The sequence below is a fragment of the Syngnathus leptorhynchus genome, chromosome 6, assembly GCF_054491065.1.
Source record: "Syngnathus leptorhynchus isolate UIUO chromosome 6, UIUO_Slep, whole genome shotgun sequence".
Taxonomy (NCBI): Eukaryota; Metazoa; Chordata; class Actinopteri; order Syngnathiformes; family Syngnathidae; genus Syngnathus; species Syngnathus leptorhynchus.
In genome coordinates this window covers 9204547-9231582 of record NC_141200.1, presented here as the reverse complement: position 1 = coordinate 9231582, position 27036 = coordinate 9204547, and the positions used below count along the sequence as shown (strand labels likewise).

At 39.5% G+C, this 27036-nt stretch overlaps 2 protein-coding genes across 2 annotated transcripts in view; one reads left to right on the top strand and one right to left on the bottom strand.

The window, feature by feature from the left end:
* Positions 1-6326, bottom strand: part of tspan9a (tetraspanin 9a) — a 167751-nt gene extending 161425 nt beyond the window's left edge. The window contains exon 1 of the mRNA XM_085913919.1: positions 5952-6326. The gene's annotated coding sequence lies outside the window, so the exon portion shown is untranslated. The remainder of the gene's footprint in view (positions 1-5951) is intronic.
* Positions 6327-9459: 3133 nt separating this feature from the next.
* prmt8a (protein arginine methyltransferase 8a) lies at positions 9460-26985 on the top strand. The gene is made up of 10 exons (XM_085913916.1): positions 9460-9960; positions 12228-12467; positions 13815-13970; positions 15897-15960; positions 17185-17327; positions 18619-18706; positions 20812-20927; positions 22870-23020; positions 24410-24531; positions 25109-26985. The coding sequence occupies exons 1-10, from the start codon at positions 9823-9825 to the stop codon at positions 25190-25192; spliced, it is 1302 nt and encodes a 433-aa protein (XP_085770042.1). The 5' UTR covers positions 9460-9822; the 3' UTR covers positions 25193-26985.
* The last annotated feature ends 51 nt before the right edge of the window (positions 26986-27036 follow it).

Below are 27036 nucleotides of genomic sequence, written 5' to 3'. Positions count from 1 at the left end.
ATTCACTCGATGTACTCCTATTTTATGAGTTTGGTTATCTGGGGAGCCTTTTCATTGAGGCTCACAATGCCAAGATAAGCTTCAAGAAGCATGGAGTAGAATTTTAATGTATAAAGGTGAGTGGTCACATTTCACGGACAACCTTTATTTGTCGGAGAGCCATGAGATAGCCCCCAAACAAAAAGAAAAAGGAACAGTAAATCTATTATCAATGACCAAAATTGAGTCTCCCTTAATTGTATCTCCTTTCAAGCAGAGCCATATTCCAGAAGTCAGTTTTCATCAGCCCCCTGGTAGGCGCCTTTGATCCTTCTGAACTGGCAATCCATAATGCTTTCTATTCTCAATCCATCTTTTACGGTCATCTGCTAGCCATCAGCCGCCAGGTCTCATCTTACTAATGCCCAGCTAAAAAGAGACCAAGGCAAATAATCACGATATCTCCAAATGTAATGATTTGCTATCTGACACAAATCAAGATGTGCTTTTCTTCCCATGGATGTGAAAGATTGGTTGTCTACTGGATATGTGCCAAGCGAATGACCAGTCAGCAACCAATCAATTTGATCCTTTTACCCAAAGTTCACTAGAATATGTCCCAGCTCACGCATGTAAGTGGTATAGAATTGAGAATCAAAAAGAGAATCAAATTGTCAATCTAATGAAATAGATTGTCTCTGTCTTCTGTCACTTGCAGCCTCAATTATCTGACAATCCGTGTATTGACTTTCATTGTTTGTGGTCTACGGTACAAGTACGAACATTTTCAGGGTCAGGAGTGTGCAGATCAAATGTTGATGTTTGAATTTCATCATTTAGGTAGGGTTGCCACAGGTAAATCCAAATTATAGTAAAATAATGAATGAGCTAATTGTCCAATGATTTTTATCCTTTATGACCTTTATTTACGTTTGTCATAGTTTTGGTGGGTGTTCAGCTATGTAGTTATGTTCTTTTTTCGTTGACCTTCATTCTCTTTGTCTGGTCTTGTGTTCCATGGATTTCCGTGTCACTTAATAAAAACGTCTTTTTTTTTTCCGTGGTGCTTTTCTTTGTATTGCTCGTCTAAACATATTTTTGGGGCTTTGGGCAATTTATCCCTCAAAACTCTTTTTTTCCTCAATTTCCCTCATCCTCAAAGCCATAACTAAACTTTGACAAAAGGAACAACAAAAAAGTAACAAAGGCTGGGTACTAAATATCCACAGACAAATTATACAACAAAAGACAGCTGGGAAAGCCGCAAGGGAAGGAGCTGATTGGCTTACCAAGGAGAGTACAATAATAAAACATTTAATAAGACATTGCTGAGGTTCAATGCATTTGTTTGAACATTAGATCATTGTTTCATATGACCATTAACATAATGGCAGTAAGGTCAAATCTAATAGACGCTCCATGAACCCCCCCCCCCCAAAAAAAAACCATTTATTTTTGATTGACCGTGCTTATTGTTTTGTTCAGCTGGTTGTTTGGGAGTTATTTGTCTGAAAATGGAGAAAAAAAAGTCTCTTTTGTCTGGATCAGACTATTGTCTTGATTTGATTATGAATAATTTGCCCAAAACAATTTTCCCAAATAAAAACTCCAACTTGTTGGAGATATCTTTCATGTAGTGTGACAAATCCTTGAGAACCTTGCAACAAAGCACCTTCACATTGACGAATAGCTTTTCACCTTGCAACAAAGCACCTTCACATTGACGAATAGCGTTTCACCTTGCAACGACGTTCCTTGGTCGCCATTGTCAACATGATTATTGTTGTTGTCGCTATGATGACAGTTACTGTGTATTTTGTAGCGTTGACACTTTTTCTGATCCTGCCTCCACTCACAGGTTGATTTGAGTCTTGTAGTCTGATCCATGTGATGATTTCATTCCTCCATCTCAATAATGTGACATCACATGCAATTAACACCGCTAAAACATCATGCAATTTTGTTTCGACTTTTGTGACCTAGTTGAGTTCATTATCCATTCTTGATTTTTGCCAATCTGTTCTTGTGCACGTGGCCCTGCTCAATAACAAGCTATGTTGATTGAAGAATTAATTGTGTGTCAAACTGAGGTTTATTATTTAGACTGGAACATGTCAAAAAATACATTTTAGAAAAGTGGCCCAAACTGTCATATGCATACTTGTTATGGAATGTCAATTAAAAGATCAGATAGATAGAGTACAAAGAAAAACAAAAGATTTGAACTCATAATATGTCTGGTACCACATCAAGAAAACATTAAAATGGAAGAAAATGATCATGAAGATACAATGGCAGGGCGTGATAAAGGAATATCAGTTAAGTGTCAGATTAAAGGTCTCACATGATGAAAAGGTGAACTATAATAGCAAAATGAAATACCAAGGAATAGAAAATGACCTAAAGAGCTGTAGAAAACAAAGATGTATCAATTATATCCAATTTTCAGTGAAACATTTCGTAAAAAGTAAAAACTGGTGCAAAGATATGCCACCACAACTTGTGAATTCATGCTCATGATTTCATGATGCTCAGACAAAAGACAAGTTGCACAATAGTATAGAGCCTGAACAAAGAATTAGGTCAGACATAGTTTTCAGAGTCCTCGAGGCCTTCATGATCTCCACCCACAACAAAAGAGTTTGAATCAGACATGGAGTAAACATTTTTAAGTGCAAACGCTGCAGTCTTCAGAGAAAGGATTATAATACAAATGGCTGAAGCTAATCTTAACGCCAGGAAAGATAGGCTTACCCATGAGACTGTCAATAGTTAATACTCCAGAAGCAAATACTTATAGTTGATATTATCGATGGATATGAAAATAGAACAAAAGCACTATTGTTTAATGTTGAAAAAAAAAATTATGTTAATTTTTTGGGGGTGAATTATTGTTTCATTTCTGAGGACCGGTTTGCTGGAGAAAATGACTCGCTAAAAGTCCAAATTATATTTCTCATACGAACACGAGACCTCCATGAAAATAACGGCTCATGGCCGAGGGGTGAAATCAAACTGGAAGTGTAGGCGCTGGTGCAGTATGCACACAGCACTGAAGGCCTGGCAGTGGACGGCCATTTGGGGAGTTATAAGAGGCAAGAGGAGGCCCCCGCAGCATCAGTGGGGGAGTGAAGTATGCTTCATCTCTGTGCAGCTAAGTACCGTCCTTGTTTTTCACATTATCAGTGTATTGCTGTGTAATTTAGTGATTCCAACCGCTGTGGCGCAGCACATTAGTGGTTGTGAAAGATCAGCAGGTTTGTCATGGGAAATTATCCTGTCATTTATTTGCTGGGAAAATGATTATTTACTTCATGTAATGTCAAACAATCATTGTCTCTCTATGCTCCTGACATGTAATGACATTCTCTGCTACTATGCAATAGAAAGTTCATGTGTTTCCACTTGTTAGTGATGCAACGGAATAAGTCATTGTGTTTCTGCAATTAGGTTAGATATAGTTAGTAAGGGTAAGTACATTTATGAGTAAGTTGATGATGATAAATGATAATCATTATTGCCTATACTGTACTCTACTTTTATTTGAAAATGTGCCATGGGACTGTTTTGAAGATATGCCCAAGTTTAATACTTGCTTGGAAATATGTAATTCATATAGCCTAGTGTCAATAACAAGGACCTTTTTTACTAGTAGACAGGACATGTCAGACGTTTGACTCTGCCAACTTCACCTGTGACATTCGAGGGCATGACGCCTCCATTTTTAGCATGTTTTAATTAATTTACCATTGAAATACAACTCCCGTGAGATATTTTGACAAACTATCTTACAGAAAAGCTTCAATATTGAACGGGATAAGCTCTACATTCTGCAGCCAAATTTCAAGAGTATCACTGATGGGTTAGTGGTACAGTCACCTGATTTGGGCAGCAACAGGGAGCATTGCTTAAAGCCAGCTGTGATACACTCCAGTTCCCACACTGAACAGGATAAGTGGTATAGAAAATGGATGGATTCTTAAGAATGTTAAACATAACTGAGCGGGAATCACAGCAGGGTCGTCGAGTCAAATATCAGTGGTAAAGTCCACAAAGCAGAAAAACACACATGGTTTCAACTTGACATGTTTTATCAACAATGACTCAGCTAAGACCTGTGTCCTCTTTGAAAAATGACATGACATTTTTGTTGTTGCTGTGTCTAAAGGGCTGCAATTGGGATGAATTAAGTCACACAGATATGTTTTTTTCTGGCATATAGTTGGCTCACAAGCTTTGGGTCTTCATTTTTAGTTTCCATCAAGCTGTCCTGTTCCAATGACTTGCCAAGATAATGAATATGAATTGATGCTCCAGAATGAATGAGCTATCAGCCTTTATATTGGCTGAGTGCCTCAAGGAGGATGTCACCTGCAATGAGGCTTTTTATTGCCCTCCTCTCTCCTGCATACCAAACAAGGTCAACTCGCTCTCGGTACTTTAAGGATATCTGTTTACGGGTTAAAGGTTTTACATAATGCCAGCCGGGTGATTATTGTGGTTCAGTAGGGTTCTTTTAGCATTTCTACAGTTTCGGAGTATAGCTGGTGTTGGGTCATTGGCTTGCAAACAATTCGTTCAAACGGACAAATCTTAAGAGTAAAAGAATCACTTCTTGATATTCATTTCTTTGTTCAGTTTAGCTCAGGCTTGAGTACGTTGGCCAGAAGTGGAATTGCCGCATTCTGTCATTTAAGGAGAAATCACTGAATTCAAGTTTGGGCCGAGGATCCTACAAGTACTACAAAGACCAAGATTCCTTTCCATGCAAATGGCATAAGACCATGCAAAATTCAGAGCTAACCCCATTGCGTTTACAAGCCGAAATATTTGAGGATTTTATAAGGGCATATTCGGGTACCTGCACCCATTTACGTGGAGTTAAAAAACCCGAATACTGGCAATATTCGGGTTATTGACTGCATGTAAACGTAATGATAGAGAGCAGACTGAGTGCAAATAGGGGTCCAAGTCTTGTAGATTTCTATACTGTATTGTACTTCAAGATTGACAGGGTGAGTGCACCCAAAAACGTAGGAGGTCTACTCACTGTGTACTTTTGATCAATGGAAGTGTGATAAGCGTATCTTAGGACTGAAAGAGATCCTGAAATGGTGTTTTAATGCGTAACCTTGGACATGTTAACAACTTTAATATGTTTAAAAAGGCCTTTAGCCAAGCACCATTTGGATTATTTATACTCCATCTGCTACATGAGCTAAACTGGCACGCAGTTGTTTTACGAGATAGAATTTAAAAGGCTAGTTGTACATCAATCTGTATTTTTGTGCTTCACTTTTCCTTCAGTGAGATGGAAATCAACAATGCACATTACACACGCAAACAAGTTCTCATTAAAAACAGAGAAGATTAACAAAAATAGATATATAAAATTTAGTCAGTCATTAAAAAATACTGAAAAAAGATGTATCTGTATGGACACTGGCAAGAATTCTAAGAGGCATTTTTTCACTGAATTATGCAGATATCTCTCATATTTTGTGCCTCAGCTTTCATCAGGCCAAATCAGGTCACACGTTAAAAAAATACAGACCACGTTGTGAACATTTTTCGAGCCTACATAGAAATTACTTGCCAGTTGTTCTCTAAACAGTTTAATTATCCTCCCTCCCGCCATTAAAATTCCTTTGTGGTACTATTATGAGCAAATGATCCTATCCAGTGTCTAGGTTCTACAATGGCCCACTTCCAAGCAGAAAATACTGGTGCAGCCGGGTCATTAAATATGGATCCTCTCCCCTGAGTGTGTCGCTGCTGCATGAATGTTTGGGAGAGATGTGAGGACTAGAAATGAAGAATGGGACCAACGACTGGGCATGTTAAATCTGTTATTGTTTGCATCTTTTGCTTATTGGTGAACTACAGTTGTGTCAGTTTCAACGGTTTGATGTTGTTTACTAGTTGTTGTCACACACTTATCTTAAAACACTGTGTACAGCTGTTGCTCATACCTTGTTGAAGATGGAGGAAGAATATCCAACATGTAGGCAAGCATGGCAGAGGTAGGGGGTCGATAGGCAGGCAAGGAGAGGCAATGACAGGCAGGCAAGGAGAAGGTAGGCAATGGCAGGAAGGCAAAGAGGAGTGAGCCGTGGCAGGCAGGTAAGTAGGTGGCGCACAGTTGCAGCCAATCCAAATAGTTTGTAATCCAACTAAAGACAAATCATCTGAATACGATGTTTCAACATAAAGGTTTCCAAGAAGTAAACGAAAGTTTGTTCTTCCAAGTTCAAAGTTCCTAAATTCCAAAGCGGTAAAGAACTATCTCACTATTATCTTCCTTTGTCTAACTGAGGCTGACCACCGTGGGGGAGGACCCATCTTTACCTGATCAGGTGCCTGATCAGGTGACGGATCAGGTGACCAAAGGCTGTGTCAAAATAAAAGTCCATGGCCCAAGGTCAGCCAATCTTAACCAAAATTACTGTAGAGTTAAACATAAGGAAACTAAATTGTCTTGTAGGAAAGAAGTATGCATATCTCCGTCCTGACAATAACAAAAGCAGTTTACATTTTGTGATAACCCTTTGTTGCTAGATGGATGGAGCAATTGTGTTGCTTTGGCCTACACTGACTAAATAACCCTTCAGCCTTTTCTCCTGTACACTGTATACAGAAGAATAGTCAGAATGCAAGGTATTCTCGATCAATGGAATATGTCCAGTGTTGGTTAAATGAGATTTCCTGGGAATAGAGGTAACGCTGCAAATGCCAGCGATAACCTTTTTTTTTTTTTTTTTGCTATGGCACTGACAATACATAGCACATTGGCTTTAATGAACTGCGACACATTCTGTTCGTACCTTATCTGTACAAACCCTGAAGTGAAAGCATTTGTGTTAAAATGAAATGGGCGGTGTAGGCCCAATTAAGCTTTGCAGAGCTGCCGTACTCTCGCCTAAAGATAATGAATCCCTGCCATGCTCTCACGCTTGCGCACTTTAAACACATCTCTACTATAGACCCTAATCTGACAGAAGCAATAAATGGTTAATTCATAGAATATCAGAAGCAATGTGTTTTGAGCTATAGCAAGCTGCGCAATGATATATAAAAAAAGCTAATGAGATACAGCAAACGGAGGTAAAAGGAATTAACTGAAGAAATCCCAGTGCTTCTTTTGCTCCCTTCAGAAACCAACACTAAGAAAGAAAAGACCTCTGCTGTCATTGTCAGAAATTCTACTGCTCATTAATCAAATATTTAGACTGAGGTGACTGAGCTTAAAAGTAATCATGTTGACATATTCTGTCACATTCATATGAATGAATCGTCAATTAGCAAGTTAGCAAACAAATGCACCTTACATGTCCTTGCATGGGCATATAGAGTAATGTGATTGTATTATTAAGATTGCTTAACAGCATGTACGAGAGCACAAGGTAAGGGCGCCAGAATAGTGCAGTGAGGTACGTTTTGATGTCTTTGCAGCTTTCTGCCTACTCTCACTGCTGAATAATGTAACAAATGGTGAGTAGTGTGGGTGGGGAAGTGGAATGGCCACTACTTAAAATAGACTTTAGTCCAATGCAAAAAAAAGAAGTACTTCAGAGACAAAGGAAAATCAGTACGTCGGTATCGCTGCAGTGGAAGAATAGGTAAAGTGACAGTATGTCATTATCTCACTTTGAATTGGCTGCAAAAATCATTTGAAAGGTACAATGTACAAAGTTATACAGGCTTTTTACAGCTAATACATGCCTATGACCACTTTATCCCTTACTTGATTGGTCTATAATAATGGTGGACAAACCTGGACACCTCTCATGTGGTATTTGCACTGAAAGTAAATGAGTTCCATCCATCCATTTTTTGTATTGTTTGTCTTCATTAGGGAGAGCTCAGAGCCGAGTCTATCCCAGATGAGTTTGGGTGAGAGGAAGGGCACACTTCAAACTAGTTGCCATGCCGGTCACAATGTGAAAGACAAGACAATGAAAGACCATGTGGTTTCTAACCCACATCTATGGGCCATTTAAAGTATTGAATTAGACAACCATGCAAGTTACTAGGATTTGGGAGAAACTTGAAGAGCCTGGAGAAAACCTATGCAAACTCCCAGAATATTCCAATTCCACAGAGAGATTGTTTAGTTTTTGAAGACCCATTAAAGTCAAGATGGGTTAAGTTAAAGTTAACTCAAAAGACTGCCGAGAGTAAATCGGTTATACAGTTTAAAATTAGTTATTTTAGTAATTGTATATAAATGGAATATTAAAACAAACAAAAAACAGAGAGAAAGAACTAGTAGCAACACTTTTGCAAGTGACCAAAATTGTCATCTGCATCTGGTGAGGTGGCAAAAGAACTCTGTTTGTATTTAAGAACTTAGAAGAGACGTGTTAACAAAAATATTATTTTAAGAGTAGATGTACTGATTCAACGTCTGCACTAAAGAGTAAAAAAATAAAAGTAAGTTGCGGACGACCCAGGACACGCTACACAAGCGTAGTCTCTTTGGGATCCTCGGGATGAGCTGCACGAAGTGGCTGGGGAGAGGGAAGTCAGGGAGTCCCTCCTAAAGCTGCTGCCCCCGCGACCGAAGAAGATGGATGGATGAATGGATGGATGGATGGATGGATGGATGGATGGATGGATCGACAGGTTGGGGGTAATTGGATTGGAGGTAGATAGATAGACAGACAGACAGACAGACAGACAGACAGACAGACAGACAGAGAGAGAGAGAGAGAGAGAGAGAGAGAGAGAGAGAGAGAGAGAGAGAGAGAGAGAGAGAGAGAGAGAGAGAGAGAGAGAGAGAGAGAGAGAGAGAGAGAGAGAGAGAGAGAGAGAGAGAGAGAGAGAGAGAGAGAGAGAGAGAGAGAGAGAGAGAGAGAGAGAGAGATAGATAGATAGATAGATAGATAGATAGATAGATAGATAGATAGATAGATAGATAGATAGATAGATAGATAGATAGATAGATAGATAGATAGATAGATAGATAGATAGATAGATAGATAGATAGATAGATGATAAATGATAAAGTAAGCGATCGGGAGTCAATGATTTATTAGCTGCTACAAGCTATAATGCAACATCAAAATGGTTTTGCAGCTGGGGATGCAAACCTTGCCTTTCCCCCTTGGCACTGTTAACTCCAGCTCAACTGCTGCAGACTGGCGCGCATCGCGCATATTTTGTGTCAACTGACTTGAAAAAAGACATCGGAATGCGTAAAGGCTCGTGTTGACGTGCATAGAAGGCGAAGCATAGCATAAGCGTGCCAACATCAGTCCTCATGTCATCATTAATAGTTGTATTAACAGCCAGAGGGAGCAGTGACTTGGTGTGACAACTTGAAGTAAACTTGAGGAGTCAGACAGTGACAAGACGTTGTGTGGACTCTGATGCAGAGGGGGACCTGAATGGCTGCACGCGTATCAAAGCGCGCACTCATCACATTTCCGTGCATGTAGTCGGCGGTGGTGCGTGTGTGCGTCTGTGTGAGGTAACCGCACTGTTACTATTTTTAGAAGCAACGTTGCGGTGGTGGAATCAATCAAAGTGGGTTGGCATTCACTGTCATGCTGCATGTGGTGGTGCTGCTGCTGCTTTTAGTGCCTCCCGCACATCTTCCGTGCACTTGATCATCATGGGACAGGGTATCGCTTGATGATTTTTTTCCATCTCAGCTCAAATTTGTTCGCGTTTCATCGTGGCAAAGAACACCGGTGGATGCAAACTTTTGCGCCATGGTGGAATCTGCACTACTCCGGGGCAACAACGCGTTGCTCGCCTTTGGTAGATCGGGTAGTTTTTTTCAGTTTCACCACCTGTCAAGAGAACATTGCATTTCGGAATGAAAATGACGAGTATTGAATGACACATCAGCGCGGGAGGTGCACGCCGCTTTCTCACCTGTCAAGCGTAAAAAAAACATTTTTTCTTATGGGAATTAAGCACTCGTCCCGTTGCATGCTCCTCAGGAGAAAAATGGCGGAATCTGAGAGCAGTGAGGTAAGTCAGTAAGTGTCTTTTTTTTTTTTTCTTCTTGTGCAAAACCGCTTTGCTGCACTTAGTTGTTCGGACCCTGACGCCCACATGTGTCCCGAGGTCCTCCCTCCAGCGTTAAAGGTGCATCTCGGGCAAGCAACGGTTTCTTCTCGCACGGTTACTTGATTCTGCATAAACCGGCCGGCATCCTGTGCAGCTGCGATAAGTGTTTTCCCCAAACATCCACCAGACAAGTATGGACATTCAATGTCAGGTCTACAACGAAATTTGTTGTAGCCCATGTAGGGATCATTTCAGCATTAGGAATGATGCACCTTCCAAAAAGGCGTCAGTGCCTGCTCTTGCTTTTTTACACATTGGGCAATTTGCCATTAAAAAAGACACTACATGCATAGCCTCCCAATGTCATCATACAAACATACATGTATAGAGGTTGCGATGCATTGTACCCTACACAAAATAATCCTAACTCACATGGTGTCAAGTCTGTCTACACGATCAGAAAGGTGTTACTTTGTTGTATATATGTATATATTGCAGATAGTATAGTTTGCAGTGGTGCATCATACTGAGAGATGTCTCTTGTTATCTTCTTTATTTTTTTAGCTAGAGGAGAGGGGAGAGATATTAGAAACTCTTTCTGTATCTAATTAGATTTGATCAATGGATGATGATGGTTAATGTACCTTCATTCAATAGACCTCCTATGACGCTGTCCATGGTACTGCTGCACCTTGCAGATGGATAGCTGGATAATGTAAAACTGCTTGCTTAGAACATCCTGTATCAGCAAGCTGAAAGGTCACTCAATGGGCACAGTGTATTGTAAGCCTAGTTTTTCTTCTGGAGTATATATATTTTCCCAGAAACTATCAAGATACTGTGGCTCTGTGGTGCACTGGGTAGCACGTCCACCTCACAGTTAGGAGGGTGCGGGTTCGATTCCACCTCCGGTCCCTGCCTGTGTGGAGTTTGCATGTTCATCCCGTGGCCACGTGGGTTTTGTCCAGGCACTCCGGCTTCCTCCCACATCCCAAAAAACATGCTTGGTAGGCCGATTGAGCACTCCAAATTGGTGTGAGTGCGAGTGCGGATGGTTGTTGTCTCTGTGTGCCCTGCGATTGGCTGGCAACCGGTTCAGCGTGTCCCCTGCCTACTGCCCGATGTATTTGTCACTATATGGGAGCCCCTGTTTTTGTCCGTGAGATTGTTCCAGGTCATTGAGTCTCAAATCCTGCAAAGAAACAGGTTGAGCTCCTCACCCAGCGTATTGTCTGTCTGCTTCTGTAATTGGTGATGTGTTTCATGCCCAGTCATATCTTGTGTGTTTTCTTTTTGTATGCCAATTTGTCATTTTGATCCCTCATCTCACTTGGGACCTGGCTGACCTGTACAGAGACTTATTCTCTTATTTTAAGGTGGTATCGCGTGTGTGCGCGCGCGTCTGCGTGTGCGCGTGTGCGCGCGCGTGCGTGTGTGTGCGTGCGTTTGTCCGCGTGTGTGTGCGTGCGTGCGTTTGTCCGCGTGTGTGTGCGTGCGTTTTTGCGCGCGTGTGTGTGTGCGTGCATGTGTGCGCGTGTGCGTGCGTAAGCGTGTGCGTGCGTGCGTGCGTGCATGCGTGCGTGTGCGTGCGTGCGTGCGTGCGATTGGTGCGTCTGTGTTCGTCCGAGTGCGTCCGTATGCGTCCGTCAGTCATGTATGTCTTAGCAGGGTCTGGACCTTACTTTGCTTCATGTTGACTCTTTTGTGCTAAAAACTGTTTTTTTTTTTTTTTTTTTTTTGCTTTTGCCAATGGTAACTATTAAGGTAAAAAATGTCAAGGCTAGAATGACTTACATGTTCAATGTATAGGTTTTTTTTTCCATCACAGGCTCTCATTTTTACCCACTCACAAATTCAGAGCCTGTGATGCAGCCTTCCAAGCAGGCCTTAGAGAAGATAATCACTGCATTATGAGCATCCCTTCTGTGCAGAACAATTTTTTTTTTTTTTGCCATGCGCTACCAAACAGTGTGACTTCAAGCTGGAGATACGAGTATGCTCCAGAATTGGTGAACTGTTTGGACGTACTAAACGGCCACATGGAGCAACAAACTGTCAGCTAAGCGTGTTAAAGAATAATCAGATTGAACCCACTAGCAGTCACTTCTTACATTACATTTCACACAGTTATTGTTAAATATGTCTGTGGTTTTAAGGTACATTGCTAAAATCACAAAGCATAATCTTATTTCTTTTTTTAAAATCATCTGAATCTACTGTTTTTCTAGCAAACACAGCCACAGCCGGTCCGCATCATTGCATCACAGTCGGCTCAGCCAACCTCTTTGCCAAAGCCTGTGCCTTGCACCCATCCCATCCCAAGACCTCTTCACCCATCACATACACCACATGCTGCCAACCTTCCAAGCTGCCCTGGACGGGGAAGGATGGGAAAGCTGTGTAATCCTGATGAGATGACCTCAAAAGACTACTACTTTGACTCTTACGCCCACTTTGGTATACATGAGGTATGTTGGTATATCCTGCTGTAGCACACTTATTGGAAGGATATGTGCATTAGTGTGTTAATCATCCCTTGCAGCAGAGGTATGTACACTTACACTTGTGCAAGTGAAACAATATTAATAACTGATCAGCTAATCTTTCCTTTTTGGGTACCTTTTATGTGAATATGCTGCTCTGGCACAGCAAATACCTGTCATTAGCTGGGGATAGGGACCAAGCCCTGTCACACATAGTGAAAATACAAGCATAACTGTACTGAAACCCTCTCTATCCTGTCAATAAATGCCACAAGATGGCAAAAAAGCCTTACTTTTGTCTGGATGAAGTTCCTTAATTTTTCCTCAACATAGTTGTTTGGCATCAAGATACCACAAAATGGCGGCAAACTAATACTTTTGTTCCTTTGGCCTGAGCATACATACAGGAACCATGTGAATTTCATTTTTGCGACGAACCCAGGATGGGTCCGCCGTCCAAAAAAAAAAAAAAATCAAAAAATATTTCTATTTGCAAATGCCAAACAATATTTTTGGGTCGTGTAAACTGGAACAAGAAGACCGCAGACCTCTGCTAAGGCCAAAGTATACTCATGATCTTATCCCTGTAGTTTGCAACAATGCACAAAGTGGGGGCCAACTGACAGCAATATTGTTTCATCAGTTTTCTGGATCAGGTAATTCTCGACCACATTACCACCACTGCTGACAGAAAACTGGTTCTTGATTGTTCAGATCTACTACAATAAAACTGTGGTCTGATATAATATAAATATTCCAAATGAGTCAGAACATCCTGTTCATCCAGCTGTAGCTCCCATGAATAAAACAAAACAATACCACACTAATATCACATTATTGTTACGCATATTGAACTCCTGGCTTTTTTATTGTGCACATTTCATTTAATGAAGATAAATGTTAACTTTCCAGCAGTAGCTATTGGAATTCAATAGAACAGACTGTTTAGAAAGTATTAGTAAGGCTGTACTAAAGAAGAATGGGAACTTTCTGTCTGACCTGTGTCATTAACCCCCTCCTAATGATTTAGGAGCGGAGACGGGTCACTTTTATGTCACTTCTGTCCACATCCCCCAACACGAAGTAAAGAGAAAAAGTAGAAATGGATTTACTGAACTCGGAGACTCATGGGAGTCCACTCGAAACGCCTTTTATTGATTTGAATGCAAAACTATGCGACTTTGTTACAATACAATAAGACGTAGTGCATATATTAAAGCAAGTCCACAAACACAGACCACATATTTTAAATTCAGGGAAACAAATTGCCATTTTCTCAAGGGGGTACCCACAACATTATCTTTCTAATCTTTTTATTTTCATTGAAAACAGGAGATGTTAAAGGATGAAGTGAGGACACTCACCTACCGCAATTCCATGTACCACAACAAGCACGTGTTCAAGGACAAAATAGTTTTGGATGTTGGAAGTGGCACTGGGATTTTATCCATGTTTGCAGCCAAAGCAGGAGCAAAGCATGTGTATGGGGTAAGTGATTCTATATACAATGGAGGTTTATTGTGGTAAGAGCAACAGCTTCTAATCCCATGCTTAGTAGCAATGTACATTATTTGTGACATATTCCATGTGTATCTGGGCATATATTTGAACTGCTGCACCTTGGCTGAGGCTTCCTATAATCTTAGAGGAATCTCCTGTCTCAGACAGGTGATAAAAGTATTACAGCCTCTCAGGCCAGTACACATGCCACGCAGGAACGATTTAAGAGCCCTCTCTGTCACTGTGTACTGGGGGCACAGGTAATTGCTAGTCAGGTCATGTCTGTGGATACACACCACTTGCTTAGGATAACCTGGATCCTATTCTGAGACCGTGCCAGAGAGCATATATTTGCTTCAGGGGAGGACTGATGAACTTAGAATTGCCAAGAGAATTGTAAGGTACTCCTTGACATTATGTGCTTCCGTGTGTAGTTACATTTGGGCTCTCTCTCTTTCTCTCTCGCTCTCTCTTTACCTTTCTGCTTCGGCTCATTTTTGTGTCAGCCCATCTGGCTGTGCTCAAACACACCAAAAATGGAACTATGACTTGAGGGATTGAATCCACTTTTGAACATGACAATCTGCACTAAAGTCAGGACTATGCTGTTCAACTAAAACGTTAATAAGGCATCATATGAAAGATGAGCCAGCCATTGAGGTGAAAAGGTTGGTTTACAGTCCAACTCAACACTATGTATTTTATTACGTGTGCATTTTAAAAGAAGAAAGAAGAAGAAATTCATATTCCCCAGTGTCAATAAATCACTTGCTCCATTCCATATGCCCATATGTATGTCCTATGTACTGTAATTATATTCCCGTAAGGTCACATGTGCCTTACATTTTACTGGTAAATTTTCAGCTAATGATTGGTCTCGACTTGCTAAACTTATTTCAAGTTCAGGGTCAATTCGTCTGTGATGGCAACTATTAGATGCACTGCAGAACAAATGTGTAAAGCAGGCCATTGCGGTCAATGTATTACATTTTGTTGCTAGGTGTATACAATTATTTATTCTATTATGTCATCTATTTTGCATCTTGTCTATGTAATATTTAAATTTTTTATGCACTGTTCAAAATATGACTTTATATCCCAACATGAGGCGGCCAAAACAATCCAAACCATTCTTAGTACAGTGTGGTTTCTCACCACTACAGCATAAATGTTAAATACAAAAAATTCTTTATATTCTGCAAATATAGAGTGAATCAAATCATTTTCATTAGCTGAAAGGTAATACTGTACATATATTGCATTGATTCCGTAATGTTAAGAAGTTAAGTATGAATCAGTCAGTGGTTGGCCTTTTAAGAAAATGCAAAAAAAAGCAATACGCAAATCATAATTGTTTTCATATGAACGTTGTTGCAGTGTTTTAATTGTTATAAAAACAATTCAGACAAAATCTGCATGTAAAATCTGTCTTGAATTATGGAGAAAATCATTGACAGAAAAGATTTCAAAACGGAGGTTTGATCTTCATTTCCAAATAAATAACCACCAGAATATTCTTATTGTGGTCTGTCTCACAGTTGGTGCTTCCTCACATATACTTAACGTCAGTGTCATTCCCTAAGACAAAATACCTCATTCTTCCTTGTATTCATGCCAAAAGGCTTTCGTTTAGTCCTTGCTTGAAGTCTTCCAATACGACACATCAAGACTTTATACATCTCCTTTGTCTTCTGATGTCTCCATGTTGTCCAGATGGCACCCTTGTCGTATGATTGCTTTACTTCCCAAATTACCCCAGAGAAATAGAATACAATGTGCAGTTGATTTTTTTCGCAGAGCAGTTGAGAATGTAACCTCACACCTGCAAGACTTCTAAATTGAAATAATGTCTCATCTCAATGACAGACAGATCTATTTGAACTTAGTTATTTTTTCTTTTCCTGTCTTCCTCAGATTGAATGTTCCAGTATTTCAGAGTATTCAGAAAGGATCATCAAATCCAACCATCTTGACAGCAGTAAGAGCTACCCTATTTTAAAAATGACAATGCACAATATATCTGACATCTTAACTGACACCTTTTTGTAACTGAAACTCCAATGCAAGAGTTACATGGTCATATGGCTGGATGGAGTAAACCAGTAATCCCAAACTGGATGCTGTGGCACCCGAGTGCTGTGAGAGATTATCAATGGCGCCATGGGAAATTATCCAATTTCGCTTAATTTTTTCCAACAATTAAATTTTTCATTAATTTATTCTCCAAATTCAGACTGATTTAATTTGATACTTCTAAAAATTATGAAAGGTATTTTAAGTTATAGATTTCCTTTATCTGCAGTGAAAGGCAACAGGTAGGGGGCGTCATGGAAAGCTCATCTCATTTTACTTAAATTAAGCCAGTGAGTTGTTTTAGCAGGACAAAAACAATCTTTCTAAAATTTACAAATCACAGGCAAATAACAATTCATCGAAATGGATTTATAGTGTGTTGGAAAAGGCTTTTTCAGTGAATTCCATGTGCCTCATAGTAGCAACACAGTCATGGAAAAAAACAAAGCAAAAAAATGATGGACCCAAGAGTAGTCATAGTATCTCACTGCTCAGCATTTTGGCTGGATTAAATTCCATATCATATTTCCAGAGAGAAATGTCTCTGTAGAGCAAACAAGCCTTCCCATACCCTTTTTGAAAAATAATTGGTTGCCAAGCTACTGAATTCAATACAGTACTGGAGCTACATCAAACAGACTGGAAGCATTAATTCTGTACTGTATTACTATTACAACCACTTAAATGCAATTGAATCAGAGAAGAATATAATCAGATTTTTGGTATTATACAAATATGTAGCACATCTAGGCAATGGCCTTGAGGAATATTGGGGTTCAGATGACAGACCTTTGTATAACGCCTCAAAAACAGAACCACCAAAATCTTTAGTAAGCTACTCACTCCCACGCCAGAGTTTCACAAGATCTTTGGTGAACCTCCAGCTGGGCCACACATTTCCATAAGGACACCGCACTGGTAGAAATTTTGTATAAGCACTCGATGTTTGTGGTTTCATTTCTCCCATGTTTCCACATATAATTCTCTATATCTCCAGCCTTGACATCTGCATGTATTCCTTTCAGAGTAGCATAGATAGCATTATAATATGATTATCATGATGGATTCAAGATTTTTGAATGGCTAGAGAGACTCAGCATTTTTATGAGGTTCATAATGTGTATTTTAGTGATCACCATCATCAGCGGAAAAGTGGAAGAAGTGGAGCTCCCTGTGGAGGAGGTTGACATCATTATATCCGAGTGGATGGGTTATTCTCTTTTCTACGAATCCATGCTGAACACGGTCATCTTTGCCAGGGACAAGTGGCTGGTACGCACTCTTAATATTTGTATTTATATTTGAAGAAAATGTAACTGGCTTAACCATATAACTGCACATGGAGCGTCTTCTAGTAGAAAAGAGGAGAAGGAGTTTGGCGTCACCAGAAAATGCAGGAAAGCGTACAGGGACTGAGGTTAGCTAAGAAGTGGGGAATTCAGAGGACTCAGGAAAGGACACAAGAATACAAAAAGATGCGACATATAGAGTCAAAGTTGAGGCGGCAAGGGCAGGTTGGACAGTAAACAATTTGAGAAAGATTTTTGCAGGTTGGATAGACAAGTAGATATGGAAAATCAGAGAGCAGAAGGAGCACTTGTGGTGGGACAAGAATTAACAATAACTGGTAAGGAAAACAAAAATAAAAAGCCACTGTAAGAGATACAGAATTGAACAGCAGTTGTTCCCGATGACATACCTGTGGAGGTATGAAGCATCTTGTCGTCAGTATGGAATCGAGATAGAAAAGCATCTAGGCTGTGGAGTTTTTCACAAGGTTTATTCGTATTCTACAGGGCGAGAAGATGTCCGAGGAATCAAGGAAGGGCTGTTGTGATCAAAAAGTCTCTGCTAGAATGAAAGGTGAAACGTTTATAAGACTGTGGTGATGTACAGATTGAAGACAGGAAACAGAGAAGAGGTGGCAGAAATGAAGAAATTGAGTGAACACGGACAGAGTTAGAAAAGAGCTCATCCAGAGAGACAGCCAAGGTTTGATGTTTTGGGAGGAAAATTAGAGAGAGGCTTTTGTACGTCCAGAGGAATAGTGAGTATATCGGTGGATGAAGATGGAGTTGCCGGTAAAGAGAGCATGAGGAAGACTTAAGACAAGGTTGATCGATGTAGGCAGGGAAGATATGAGGGCAGTTGGTGAGAGCAGACGTAGACTTCAGTGGAAATGAAAGATAAGCAGTGGAAAAGAAAGATAAGCTGTGGCAACCACTGATGGGAGAAGTTGCTATTTTAGATACTGTACTTCATTGAAAAAACAGTAGCATCACATAATTCTGAGGTAAAGAACTAGAAATGTTTGGACATACTGTAAGGAAACCACAGTGCATTCCACTGGCCAGCCTCCAAATATTTATTACGGTAGTAATTAAAAACTGGAAGATAAGAACTTTCAATTATTTTCCTTACCATCTACCATCCTAAGATCTCAAGTATGTTTACCATTGAGCAAATTTGAATTAAAACTGCGACCTGTTTTGTGTACAGGAAAAATCTCTGCCATGACTGTGAATCCTGAACATTACTGTGCTTTTTCTCCTTTGTCTAAAAGAAACCAGGTGGACTAATGTTTCCCGATCGTGCCTCTTTGTACGTGTTGGCCATTGAGGACAGGCAGTATAAAGACTTCAAGATTCATTGTAAGTTCACTGCAAGTATGTGTGTTACAACTAGGTACAAAATATTTGGACCGTGACTGGTTTTATGATGTTGTCTTAATCAACATGTACCTTCGTAGAGTGGAATTAGTGATATGACGTTTTGTGCACAGCATACCTAATAATATGGCCTCCTCTATTTGGGTTGAGCCCAGACGATTGACTTAGCTAATGAAGAATAGTCCATTTTTTTTGGCCTTAAAAATATCTCGAGGTATGTTAAGCAGCAATTTGCAGTATGATAACAAAAGTGTAGGATATCAGGACGCATTCCTTTTATTGAAGGAAAGGAAAATCTCATTGTCCAAAACATACCATATCAGGTATCAAACTTGCTATTGAAAGAGGATCACTGGTGAGTTATTGATGTCACGTTTGACAGAACAAGATGAGACGTATCGAGCTATGCTCCACTCAAATGCTACAAGAGATAGGACTGCACTTCACAGTGCGGATGAATAACGACTGTGAACATATTGTGAAAGCAATTCTGGAATGAAAATAAAGTGCAGTACAGTACAGTACGGCATTCATCTAAACTACCATGCATGCTTTTGCAATGTAAACAAAAGATGGAATACCTGGAGAAAACCAAGGCGAGCACGGCCAGAACATGCAAACTCGAGAGGGCACAAAACATTTCATTTGCAGATATTAATTTGCAGCGTACTGCCATGTCTTGTTTTATTTCAAATTCATTTATTTCAAGTAAAGAACCAGATATGAAAAGCCTGAAACCGTCCTGAATCATCTCACTCCAAAATCACAAGCAAAAGAAGTTCCAAAGCTATTGTTGTCCTCGAACATAAATCATCCGAGTGAAACCCTGACCATCAATTATTTGAACTTTTCACAACGATCTCCTGCAGTACATTTGATGTGCAACTAAACTCCAACAGCTGCAAAACCTTAAGCTCTGTGGAGGAATCTTTAATCAACTGCCAGTCACAATTCATGAAATATGCCAGGTGATGACATTGGTTGAACTTGCTTCAATCATCTCAGAAAAATAAGTTCAGTATTGTCGGCAAGATGTTAGAAACTACGTCTCCCATCTTCTTCCTGCATCTCAATAATCGTTAAAAAACAAACCAGTATCAGATAACAAACTGTCAAACTATAATCGAATAAGAAAGTGATGGAGCTAAAATTAATTACATGAAAGAAAACAGCAGTCAGCGATGACTGCTTCCAATTTCTCAAAAATGTCTGCTGGATAAAATATCTTTAAACATGGACAAGGGGTTGTTTTTGCTTAAGAAGGTAACAAGCAAGCGTGGTGACTTGTGTTATTTATATCTGACTTTATGTAACTGCTAAGATGCGTGATAATTATATTCCATGCAATTTGCAGCGTGCGGCTAGTTGCGTGGAAGTGTCACTATATTAAGCCGGCCCGCAGCTTTGCCGGGACGTCAGAATATTTTTAGTCTTCAGATGCTATTTATTTATTTATTTATTTAACGCAGTGGAGTTGTGTAAATGTGAATTTCACACATGAGCAAATTGAAACGAGCGGTGCACGAACTGCACTCGTCTCCTCCTTCTATGGGCAGATGGCCTCATTTGACCCTTGCACTGAGGTAGAAGTGGCCTTATGTTGCGCTCAGTCAAGATGCTGTGCTCGTTATTGCTACTCTGAGCAATATTTTGAGGACCATCATTCATTCTAATGTAGAACATTGTAGGATACGTGCCCCGCAAATATTCTTTGTTTGCTCTTTTGTTTGGCTCACACGTATTTGTTTGTTCCAATGATTAATGTACAGTAATCTCGTATACTGATTTTCACTAAGATTGTGAAGACAGCGTTTAAAAAGCAAAATATCTAACTTACTCTATGTGTGTCAAATTATAGTAAATTGCTTCCAAACACTGCAAATTCTCACTCAGAGAATTAGAAGCCCTCCATTCTGAGAAACGAGAAGTGACGAGGCCTGTTGCGGTTTTATAGCTGCTCTGTATTGCGCGACATTTATTTCCCTTGGCTTTTCAACATACAATAAAACAATTGCCAAGTAGCAATTTGCATGGGTCGTACATATTTTAACATTTAACATGCTATAGTAATTATGCTGTTTTTCAAGGGTGGGAGAACGTCTATGGCTTCGACATGACTTGTATCCGCAATGTGGCAATGAAGGAGCCCCTGGTTGACATTGTGGACCCCAAGCAGGTGGTGACCAATGCCTGCCTTGTCAAGGTAGGTGAAATTCAGATTTTTTTTTATTTTTCATGTGTAAAATATGTCCATTGGCTCAAATAAAGTTGAAAACGTGATTAGATAATAAAAAGAGATAGAACTAGACATAACAGCAATTTAGGATTTCCGAAGATTCTAAAAAGCAAATGTGTCAAATTTTGAGAATTAAAATAGAGAGGTACTTGTGTACCCTGACGATTCATTCTTTCACTGACATGGTGCAAGCATGCCAGATGTTTTGAAATTTTGTGTGAATACCATGAAGCAAGTTCTTGGGTCTAACTTTATGGGTGACAGCAGACTCTGAGTAAGATGGATGTGTTTTGTGTATCAAATATTGTGCCTGCTTTGCCGCGTTGCCTTGCATGACACCAGTGACCTTTCTGCAGCTCAGTTAATGTTTTGGTGCTCCAATTGACTCAATCCAATTTCATTCTGTCTTGTGATGTGAGCGTTCCATCAGTGCTCTCTGCTTGCTTGCTGGTCGGCAAGCACTATTCTATTCTTTGATCAAAAATAACATTTGTTGCAAATGCAGTGTGCACTGTAAAAATAACAATTGGAAGCTAGTGGTCATGCAGTCGTTTCAACAATGACGCCCTGCTTTCTGTAAGTTCTATTTTCGTGTGAACTGCTTTTGTTGCACCTTGTCACAGTAAAGATGGACTGACAGCTGGTATATGCAAGCTTGAATAACAACAAATGCAAATACTAGTATCAATATTTTTCTATTTTAGAGGGTATTGCCCCCATTTAAATTCGTCAGAATGTACACAATTCAAAAAAATAGAGGGCTGATTGTTAACACTTGATTGTTGTGATTACTTTAATGCCACGATTACAATTTTTCTGCCTTCATATTTTGCATGAAATGTATGTACTTGTCACGTACAATTGTATTATTTCCCTAGAACGTGCAAAATTTAGTTTACGTGCACATAAGTGCACACACAAGTGCACACACGCACACGCACACATGCTTGCTATGAACGATTGTGAAGATTTGTGTCTTAAACTTTGAAATGTGACTGGTGTGCAGCTATAGTTATTAAAAACATCAGAGATATTGAACACAACATGTTCTGTTTTTATTGACTATTCAAAATAAATTTTATCACTGGACAAATTATCTCCCACCAAAAACATAACTAGCTCATAATCAATTTATCTTCAGAAGATGCGACAATCAGGAATTTCACCCTTGTTGACTTGAGGCTGGTATTAATATTTTGGATGAACTATACAGTCCCTTCTGGCATTCCAAATAAATCAAATCAAGACACTGAAGTTGGACTACACACAAGCTTAGATTGCTCAACTTGAATACCAATACAGGTAATGGTATCCAGCTGATACCAGCTATATTTCAAGGTATCAAAGCCTCCCGAAGGCTGCCGATACCAGTCACCGATAAATTAAGGCACCCAGTTGTGGCCATTAGTAAATAGCATGCCTGGCTGACAGAACATTTTTCTGAACTGCAATCAGGTCAATCCCCTCATATGACCTTAAAAATGCAATTTCTACGAATGTACGAGGATGTTAATAATATATGAATAGTGAGAATGCATTATTAGCAGGTTGCCAGAAAAATGAATGTGTTTATTGACTAACTCAATTTGGGTGGTATGATGACTTTCTCTAGTACACTATTTCATGCATAGATGTTACAAATTTTTCTGCTTTCAGAAAAATAAAACATAGTTGTTATCTTGTGCATTAATGAGCTATATTTTTTCTCTTGATTGCAGTTACAGTCACCTTAGCGTTTGTACTCACTCGTATATTTTCCATATTTGAACAAATGTGGCTAACCACAACTTTTTACCTGAATAAGCAGATCAGGTGACAATGTACAACCCTATAACAGTCAGATGGCTGAATGATGAATGCCTTGTGAGTTTACTGTGTCAGTGAGAGATCCATCTGTTTCCACTAACAGGAGGTAGACATCTACACAGTGAAGACTGAAGACCTTTCTTTCACATCAGCATTCTGTCTGCAGATCCAGAGAAATGACTACATCCATGCACTGGTTACCTATTTCAACATCGAATTCACCAAATGTCACAAAAAGACTGGTTTCTCTACTGGTAAGATGCCACAGCTATTTTTTTTTTCCCTTGCCCAATAAAGCTAATTGTTGGAGTGATATTGTTGAAAATAAAAAAAAATAATGTGTGTTCATTGTACAGAGCACACATTTAACCTTTTTCCAACCAAAAACAAAGGAAATGCAGTGTAGATGTAATAAATGGGGGGAGTTTCATCTGCAACAGTCTAGCTAAACTGTAATTTAATTGTGGAACTCCAGACATTAGATGATGCACTTTGTCTCCTTTGTCAGGCTCACTGGATTTTGTCTAATCAACAGGGACACAATCGCAATGACCAAGCACTCTCACAACATACAGTTATGATCTACAGAATTCTTTTTTGGGGCTTGTTATATTGTGATGCTCAAATCTTTGCAAACTACAACAGCAATAATTAGCTTTGTAACTTTTGGTGCAAAAGAGAAAGAGATCCGTGTCTATCAGGCTTATTGGTCATTTCCACCACATTTAAAGACTTGACCGGGTAATAGCGCTTTGAGGCTGACCTCTAGTGGGGTTAAGATAAATTACATCTTTTACAAAGCGCAGGCAGTGGTAAATTTGAACTCAAATAATGCACCAACCCAAATCAGGAATACAGCAATGTAATAATAGCTCTCATTTTTTAAAACCTAATTCCTTTAAAAGTCCAAGTCTCCCAATCCCAATCTTTTAGAATCCATGCTGAGAAAGAGCTCTACACTTGGACAAAAAGTAATTAACCCCCAAGGATTTGATGGAGACCACACACTCTTGCCTGCCCAAGAAAAAGCAGAGGAAAAAATGCAAACTCAGCTCCTAATTTAAAAAAAGAAAGAGGCCTGACCAAAGAAGGATTCATTTGGCAGGTCCTTTTATAAAGCTTCATACAAGGAGCTGTTTGTACGAACAAGAAAAGATATGGAAAAGATATGCAAGTATGTTAGCCCACAGTACAGCACAGAACAAAATGTTGAACATCTGATTCAAGTGCATCTCATGTTTGAATGACAGCCAAGCCATTGTCAGTGGTGGTCAGGGCATTAGAGCGTGCTCTGACTTGTGTTGGCATTGAGATACAAACAAAAGAAAACACTTTGGACTATTTCTTCACAACAAGACAATCATCTGAGCTATAAAATGGACTGACAAGCTGCCCGTGCTACAGGCTTGACTTTGTAAGACATCAGAAAATTGTAGCACAAATTTTCATTTTTCGCCAAGATGAATGTGTTGTTCCTGAGAACCTGAGAAGCATGCTCTGGTTTTGTGCCAAAGGGGATTTGACCCAAGATATTTTGGGGTGCAAAACATTATGTCGATGTTATCCATTCTTGCACGGTTGGATAAGCTTTGTGTGAAAGAAAATCTTGTCGAAAAACACCTAACTTTGTGTGTCGGTCCTAGCTCCCAATACTACATATACACACTGGAAGCAGACCGTGTTCTACCTGGAGGACTACTTAACTGTGCGAAGGGGAGAAGAAATCACTGGCAGCATTGCAATGAAGCCAAATGACAAAAATATTGTAAGTGTCACACAGAGCTTCTTTCTCAGTAGGAAGTGGATGAGAAGATGAACGTGAATATAGATACATCACATTGAATGGCATTAATAAATCATAATTTGTGACTCACCCTATGAGCTGCTCATCTGCAGCAGAATCTTCTTTGTATATTAACTAGTCACAATGCAGACAACACTCAACTGTTGGCCTTGTCCTCTTCTGTGTTGAACAAGCAGAGGCGTTATTCCTCCTTGCTGATACAAACATCACATTGTTGGAATTAATTGAAGTTAAAATTATTGCCAATAGAGATATTATTGCGTCATGATTCGTGGAAGCGACAATTCATCACCAATTTATCTAATTACACCAGCCAGTCAGTGTAGTAAAACAAATACCTCCCACCTCACCATCAACAACTTAGTTGGACATTATTAGAATCTTATCAGAAGCTAATGCTGGTAAAGCAGTTTGTTAAAGTAAACTTAGTCCTCGAATATGTCTCCTGTAACCAGCACCTCTATGACTGTTTCTGATTCGTTTAATCTAATTGTCAATTCTAAGAGTTTAAAATGTTTCTTTTTATCTCTGCCTCCAGCGGGACTTGGACTTCACCTTTGAGCTGGATTTTAAAGGACAACTGTGTGAGGCAGCTATTGTCCACGATTACAAGATGCGCTAGTTTTGCAAGAAACAGGCATTAAAAACACCTGCGAGGAGCAGAGGAAGTCCAGACCCTTACTGGACCAGTCTCAAATAGAAGGTGCAATGAGGGCAGAAGGATGGGCCAGAGTACAGAGGTGGTGGCCCCACTAACTACTTGCTAAAGATGTTGCTAGTCAGGAAGCCATGGGCACAGACTGTTAAACAACTTTGAATGTAATAGTGGGCATGGGGATTTTTTTATCTTGTTCAGCGTAAGATTCCTGCTTGGTGAAACGGAGTGATGTAACTGTGTCGTTTGTTTTTCACCATAACTTGAAACTCATCGGGTAGAGATATATGTCAAATGACTGTAGGGTCTATGTTTTGTTTGTGAGATTTTTTATTTGATTAGTTTTGACCCTGTGGTGGCTGTCAGATAAACCATTTGTACTTGTGTCAATTAAAGCTCAGTAATGGTGAAAAAAAACATGTATCTGAGCTCAAAAGCAGCAGGGCTACTCTAAATGTGTGTGTTCCGTGAAGGGTAATGTGTTAAATAGTTGGTGTACAGTGCTCATACCTCGTATCATGGACAGTGTCAAAGGTGAAAGTGTTTCATAATCCATACTGTAGTTCTTCTTGTCGTTAGCTGGAAAAGGTATGTTTTATATGTCTGCTATTGTTTGACCTGCTTCGATGTCTACAAGTGTAGTACTTGATCCAGTACAAGGGCTGTATAAAGAAATATATGCTTAACAAAATCAGGATGATGCTGTGTAGTTTTGCACCACTGGAAATTACAACTATGATAATGAACAGATATTGGCTTGCTAAAGTTTTTAGCCCTTTGAACTTTCTGACCTTTTGCCACATTTCAGGCTTCAAACAAAGATAAAAAAAAATGATATTCTTTGGGGGTGAACAATCAACACCATGTGGGGACACAATTGTTAAGTGAGGCGCAATTCAAATGATATTTTTGACTTTTTAGATATAAACTGAAGTGGTGTGTGCAAAATTATTTAGCTACTATGAGTTAATACTTTATAGAATCCCCTTTACTGTTATTACAGCTCAGAATATTTTGGTATGTCTCTATCAGTTTTGCACGTTCCATGAACGGAAATTTTGAACCATTCTTCCTTGCAAAACAGATGCAGGTAAAATAAAATAAATGCAGAGCATTTGTGAATAACAGTTTCAGATCATTTTACAGATTATTGAATGTATTCAGATCTAGACTTTGACTTGGTCATTCTAATACCTGGATATTTATAGTTTTTAACTATTCCATCCCATGTCGATTTTGCTTCATGTTTACGATTATATAAAAAGTGGAGCCTCGGTTTTCGAACGTCCCGTCTTTGTATGAAGCCTGACATGTGGCAAAAGGTCAAGGGGGTGAATACTTTCGCAAGCCACTGTGCAATCAAAAGTATCGGTCCTTCTAAAGGCCTTTCTTAAATATCGCTCTTGTATTGGATCCTCTCTGAAGAGTCTTTTTCCCCTTAATGCCTTTACTAAGTTCCCAAGTGTTCCTGATTCTATTTCTTGATGCTGCATTTACATGACTTAATTCATGGTACACTTTAGTTGGCCGTGTCAAACCTTTCAGAGTTAAACACACACACACACACACACACACACACACACACACACACACACACGCACACACACACGCACACGCAAAATGTGAACCTGGCAATTAGGCAAATCTATTAAAATCGACACATTAGACACTCAACAATAGGCTTTAACTTGTACTTTGTAGTGGAGATAAGATTATTTTACGGAATGTGGCTCAGATATTCCGATTGAAGGCTTTTTAATGAAAGCCTCACAAGGCTTTTGAATATAAAATACCTGTCATTTAATAAAAAG